At 32.9% G+C, this 6,986-nt stretch overlaps 1 protein-coding gene across 1 annotated transcript; it reads right to left on the reverse strand.

Annotated features, from left to right (window-relative positions):
- Positions 1–3,795: 3,795 nt before the first annotated feature.
- Positions 3,796–6,725, reverse strand: LOC129299364 (probably inactive leucine-rich repeat receptor-like protein kinase At5g48380). Its single transcript, XM_054937830.1, has 2 exons — positions 5,773–6,725; positions 3,796–5,093 (listed from the first exon to the last, which is right to left on the reverse strand). The coding sequence occupies exons 1-2, from the start codon at positions 6,694–6,696 to the stop codon at positions 4,113–4,115; spliced, it is 1,905 nt and encodes a 634-aa protein (XP_054793805.1). The 5' UTR covers positions 6,697–6,725; the 3' UTR covers positions 3,796–4,112.
- Positions 6,726–6,986: the final 261 nt, after the last annotated feature.

The following is a 6,986-nucleotide window of genomic DNA, read 5'->3' on the forward strand; positions in this document are numbered from 1 at the left end:
TTCAGTACTTATTTGAAGAAATAAAATTAGTGTTTTCTCTATCATGCTTCTCTTCTAAACTCTCCCTTCTCTCTTGAAAGCTTAGTTCGATAATATCTTATTTCTATCATATCAATATTTAAATATGCTCTGCACCTGCCTCTTTGAGGAACCTACATATCAAAAAGAATTCGACCACAATCTATAAGTGTGAGCTCATGTCACTACATTTAAAGATAAATGAGTTGAAGTATCAAGTGATTGAGGATCCTAAAGTGGCCTAAGTTTTCTAGGAGAGATGTTAAAGCCTTATCTGAATCAATATACCCTGAGATATGTAGATTCAAGGGTCTCTGGGTCTAAGCGAGCATAAGACATGCCCTTGTAGCTTCACATGATCAAGGGAACAAATTGAAGGCAATAAATATAAAAATTTGCAAAGATTGGTTTATATTCTCAATGGGAGATATGCCTTTTAAAAAAATACCCACAACCACAAGCTGTAATATTTTGGATACTAGAGTGAAACCAAACAAAAAAGAAATCATTTTCTAAATTTTTATTAGAGTAAAATAATTTTTATCTATATAATATCATAACTTTTTTTATCACCATGCATATAGTAATGCTTTCTACATCCCCTACTATACATATTGGGTGCATGTTTGGTTTTTAACTTACATCCCCCAAAAGTCCATTTGAGAGAAGCAACCATTTGTTGAATTTGGCAAAAGTACATCTCAAATGTAGTTATAGGGAGAATTTCAATATATGACTAGGGATGTGACATAATCACAAATGAGGCCTATGAAATCTCACATAAATCCAAGAGGACTGAAATGAAATTAATCTCAATGATAAAAAGATCCAAATAACCTTTTAAACATTAAAAAAATCACAGTGAAGTGTTGTTGTGAAATTAGCAAGTTAGAAAATTAGCTAACAATGTTGTTGAGTTTAAGGAATCAAAGATTAACGAGTAAAGTTAAGTAGTTAACAAGTCCTGTTGCAAAATTAACAAGTAAAGTTAAAAAATTAATGCGTAACATAATTCACATTGAAGGAATAATAGATTTAATAGTAAAGTTAAGTGATTAATAAGTTATGTTGAAATATTATAACAAATAAAAGTTACATGATTAATAAGTAATGTAGTTAAATTGAGGGGGTTTATGGATTTAACAAGTAAAATTAAATAATTAACAAGCTAAGTCGATCTTGCTGAGAAATTAAAAAATAAAAGTGTTGTGATTAACAAATAATATAGTTCAGTTAAAAGAATCACGAATTTAATAAGTTAAATAATTATCAAATCTTGTTGATGAATTAACAAGTAAAAGTCCCATCAATTCATGTAAGTAAAACAACCCATATAAGTAAAGCAGCTTTTATGTACATGTACATATCCCATATATATATATATATATATATATGTATGTATGTATGTATGTATATTTTAATGAGTTGCAACTTCGTGAGTATGTCAAATATTTTGATTTAAATGGATGTTCAATTTCATGAGGATATTTGATCTCATGCTATCAAGTCTAAACATGTGATTCTCTTTGAATTCATGTTGTTGTTATTTATGTGTCCTTACTTATTAAAATATTAATAATGATTGTTAATTATCATGAGTGGCCACTTTTTGACAAACGATTCCGACTATGGTTCATGTAGTTTTTATTGTTATGATCGTTAACTCCTACTTCTCAATAAGCAACATTATAAACTTATAACAAGTAGCACAAGAAAATTAACAAGTTATATTAAGAAGTTTACAAATAATGTAAGGTATTTAACAAATTGTAATCATTGGATTTTACAAAGTTTATATAATTGACAAGTCACATCATAAACTTAATTTCACTTGTAAATTGTGTAATCTTACTTATAAATGTCCTTACTACGCTTGTTATGTTCGGAATGTTATTTGTACAATATTTGACTTGTGTAAATCAAAATATGGCTCATTAAATGACCAACTTTACAAGTATACTATTTAATATAACTTGTAAATTTCCTTACTTTGCTTATTAAATCCATAATATTACTTTTCAAATACTTAACCAATGTAAATCCAAATATAGCTAATTAAAGGGCTAGCTTTACAAGTTAAATATCTAATAAGACTTATAAATTTTCTTGCATTGTTTTTTACATCCGTGATGTTACTTGTCAAATACTTATCTTGTGTAAATTCATACATGACTCATTAAATGACTAACTTCAAAAGTACAATATTTAATATGACTTGTAATTTTCATTACATTTGCTTGTTAAATCTAAGATGTTGCTTGTGTAACATCCATTATGCAAATTCATATATGATGCTTTTTTGGTGCTGACTACCTAGTTGATATTAGTGAATGGATGGATGCAAATCTTGAATTATATAGATGATCTATTGTCCACTAAAACAAGTCAATCCTTAATGCAGATAGCTCATCCTGCATGATGAACATTCATGTGGTCAATATTTATACCAATTTACTTAACATAACATTAAATTGAGAGTGGAACTCATTTTCTGCCATGCTTTTCTCACGCCATCAACAACAACTTCAAAACTTTTAAACATTCATTTATTCTTTTCATAAAATTCTTTTCTAAATTTTTTGAATCCTGTTACTTGTTCTTTCTTTACTTTTGTCCTTCTTTCTTCTTGACCATATTTTTGGCCCTCTAAAATTAACATTAAGCATCTTACTAATAAACTAGAGTTACTTGTAAATTTTTTACGCAACTTGTCAATCATCCAATTTCATTTGTTAACAAGTCTACAATAATTCTTTCAATAATTGTGCATGTTAATTTAGCATAGCTACTTGTAATTATGATTTCTGATAATGTAAATTGTAGTTACCATACTTATTCATATAGTCTAACAACAATTTACCAGCAAAAAAGCAGACATCTAGGTTGTCAAATTAGTATAATCAAGAAGTAAATTTTCTAATACCACTTGTTATTCACCAACCACAACTTTTTCATTCTTCTAAATCAAGTGAGTATTTCAAAACACAGATAACAGAGAAGCAACATTTGAAAAACAAAGACACACAACAAAGGGAAAAATCACAACGAAGAGGGGGAAATCACAGAAACGATTTACCCAAAGAGGGAAAAAAGAATGAGCTTACAAAATTGTCTGCACATTTTCCTTTGAGAACTTCAACAGCTTTAACAATGAGTAATGGGTGATTGCGGCTGAAGTGGTGGAGAAACTTCAGGACCTTCGGTGATTCACTCAAAACACGTTCAACCAGTGAAACAAATGCGCAAGCGTCAGGTGCCTTTGATTTCGATTGAAGAGCAGCTTCAACTTTACTCAATAATCAATTCCAAAGGGCCTTCCCAAAAATGGAGTCCGACCATGAAAGAGAATAATGGTTGGGATGATGAATTTATTTTTCAGTCTAGAGGTTTTTCTTTGACGTTACTTTTTCCATTTCACTTCTAGGGGTAACTAGGTAATTTTCTAACAGGAATTGATTTCATTTGAGTTCCCAAATACAATCACCACATAACTATATCAGAATTTATTGATTCTTTTGTGAACTTATCTAGCCTTAGTGGTCCTATAGTGAAATTCTCCATGGTTTATATCTTGAAGCAAAGAGATATGATAAATAGCCTATTCTTATTTGTAATTGTCACATAGGGATATATCTTACTTCTAATCACCAGCAAAGACAAAACTATTCATATTTGGCGTAATATGTGGCCAGACAAATTGGAATGAAAGAATACAAAGGACGAAAGAAAAGAGAGAAGTGAGACCAACTGTCAACTTGCATTAACTAATCTGTCATCACTACATATCAGTCTCATATCACAAATATTATTACTCATGTCCATCTTATCTCTGCCCATTTCAAGCATCTCTCCTATTTGATATGGCAAGTGATTGAACTCAGTCACTTGTAAATTTGAAAAGGGTGAAGATTACAGCATTAATTTGCATTTATAAGAATTACAACAGACTAACTTTTGCTGCATATATATGCACAAGGATCATTAGAATAAGCTATTATGGATGGTACAAAGTTGAGAAGACAGGGAATAATGCCTATCCCTAATTCTAGACATTGTAAATGTGACTTAATTAAAACAAAAATTAAATTTACAACTCAGTCAATGCATTCAATTTCGTTTTCACGTGTTACCTCAATAGGATAAATCGTAGATGGCTTTAGACTTCCAGAATAGTACGTGGGTCCATATCCCTCCCACAAAGCTCTCATTCTTTTGTACGCATCAGCCATCTTTGGTCTCTGAGCCAGAGAAGGCTTAATACAGTCACGTGCTACTTCAATGAGACCAAAGATTTTCTCATCAAATCCTTTTCCAATAAGAGATTTATCAATGACATTGTAAAAATCGTAAGGACCACTGAACAAGTTACTACTGATCAATTTCATCAAAGAGCTGCTGCCAACACTGTCAGAAGAATCAGTGGTTGCACTCAATCTCTTCCCTGTTATGAGCTCAAAAAGGATAATCCCAAAGCTGTATACATCCTTCTCCACAGAACCCTTCTGCCCAAGTCCATTTATCATAAGCAGCTTTGTCCTCAAACGATCGTTAGTATGATTGATGAATTTTGCCTTGCCAAAGTTGGAAATTTTGGGTTCGAAATCTTTGCTGAGCAGAACACACTCAGAACTCAGATTGAGATGGACTATTTTGCACTTCTTGTGAAGCCAAGACAAGCCTCTGGCTAGTCCAAGAGCAATATAAACCCTCACAGACCATTCAAATACCATAGGTTGAGGTCCATCAGATTGTAGCCAATCTTGGAGCTTTCCATTTGACATGTATTCATAAACCAGAATCCTTTCCCTTTTATCCAGACAGAATCCAAGCAGTGGGACTATGTTTTGGTGTCTGTATCCAGCTGAGATCATCGTTTCTAACAAGAACTCTCTCTTGTACAGTTGAGAATCATAGAGTCTTTTAACTGCCATGAAATAGTTGTTTGGTAGCTTGGCCTTGTACACGATCCCTCTCGCTCCAAAGCCTAGGACGTTGTCCGTGCTGAAATAATTTGTTGCTTCACATAATTCTCCAAAGCTTATTCTAGAAATCAACCTCTCCAACAATGCTGAGAGCTGTGGTTGAATTGTCACAGAATCAAAATGCATTAGCAAGGAATGCAACAAAATTTGAAAATTGCTGCATCTACTTTATAGATTACTTTCTCTGATTTGGTGGACAATTGGTTTGCCTGATTTGATATAATATGTTATTTAACTCCGTATGATTTGTTTGGCTACCACGTAATTACTCTGCCATTTTCAACTCTACTTTATATAGGAATGATGGTATGACTGCTAATATGACAAATAGTTTTATTATTCAAATTTGGAAGCAAATTTCAATTATTCCGTGAACAATTTGAGTCTTTCAATGTCATTACTTAGAACTCATCAGCAGCCACAGAACAGTATGAGACCATTCAAGATATAAATGAACAAATTTTTGAAGTTCTCACAAAGGGATCCTTCCTTGTTTCAACATTCCCACGATTATTCTGTTGCTTATATTTATCAAAATAGCAGATGGTGGTTTAATGGCAAAAGAACAGATCAAAAAAGTTGAAGGACACATTTAAACCAATGGCAGAAAAAGTGATTAGCATCAGTAATAACAGAGAAAAAAGCACAGTCCACCTACCAATCCTTTCAACATAAAATATTGTCAGAATCTTATTAGAACATAAAAATTTCTAATGAGATAAACACTTGAGCATAGAAATTGCAAGAGGGAGGCAAGAGAGACCAAGATTACCTCTTTGGTTCCATGCTCTTGCAATGCCAATGGCAGCAACTCGGCAACCTCTGTAGTACGAGGTTGATTATTCTGTCTCTTTCTTTGAAAAGATATAGCATTTCTCCTCCTTTTCTTCAAGTCTCTCCAAGGTTGGTAATAGTACATAAAAGAAACTATGGCTGATGTTGCTGAACAAACATAAGCAATAGCAAAACTATACCAAAATGATCTATCAGAAGATTTGTTTTCACATGGTTCTAGAGTATGCCCACAAAGACCACTATTATTGGCATAACTCAAGCTAACTTGAGGACTTCTGGTAAACACTGGCACTTGCCCTGACAAAAAATTGTTGGCAACATTGAAAGATTTGATTTGAGGAAGCAACCCAATTTCTTGAGGGATTTCACCAGATAGCTGGTTTCCATCAAGTTTAAGGGTCATCAGCGAATATAATTTGGCAACACCCTTCGGAATTTCACCTGAAATTTGATTTGTGGAAAGGTCAAGTGTCTGCAGTACTGAACAATTTTCAATGCCATGAGGGAATGATCCTTTAAGCCACATATTAGAAAGCTGAAGACCTGATACTCTATGTTCACCAATGATCGTGCACTCAACACCAGTGAATCCACAAAAGTACCCTTTGGTATTTCTGTTGAAATCCCAGTCAAACAACTGATTAAATGGATCAATTGACTGTTTAATGGATCTCAAGCAATGGATATCACTCTCAGAACCATGGCCTGTTGTGAAGAGACAGGCCAATAGCAAGAAAAAGCAGAGAAGAAAACAGAAAGATCTTGTCTTAGGAGCCACTTCTATAACCGAAAATGAAGAAACTGAAACGGGGTTCATTTGCAAAATTCTTGAATTCAAAATGGTATTTGTTATCAGCAAACTCTCAGAGATGAAAGATTTGAAGATCCAGATCTTAAGCATGTAAGAAACTCTAAATCTATAGGATCAATGAGCTGGACATGAATTGGAAAGTAAGCTCTTTGTTTTCTGTAATTTTTAATTTCTCAATCGGAGAGGACCATTGATCAATTCTTAACTCTGGCTTTCTGTGCCAATGTTTTCAACCCTCATTAAAAATAAAAAATAAAAAAGGTTGAAAACTTCATACCCTAACCTACGTAGCAGTTAGATAGAAGTTCCTGTGGGTCCCTGACAATAATAAACAATTAAAACGCGTTGATTGTTATAAATTTAGCATTATTATATCGATC

The sequence above is a fragment of the Prosopis cineraria genome, unplaced genomic scaffold, assembly GCF_029017545.1.
Source record: "Prosopis cineraria cultivar Desert tree isolate PC_DT_omini unplaced genomic scaffold, ASM2901754v1 PC1136, whole genome shotgun sequence".
NCBI lineage: Eukaryota > Viridiplantae > Streptophyta > Magnoliopsida > Fabales > Fabaceae > Prosopis > Prosopis cineraria.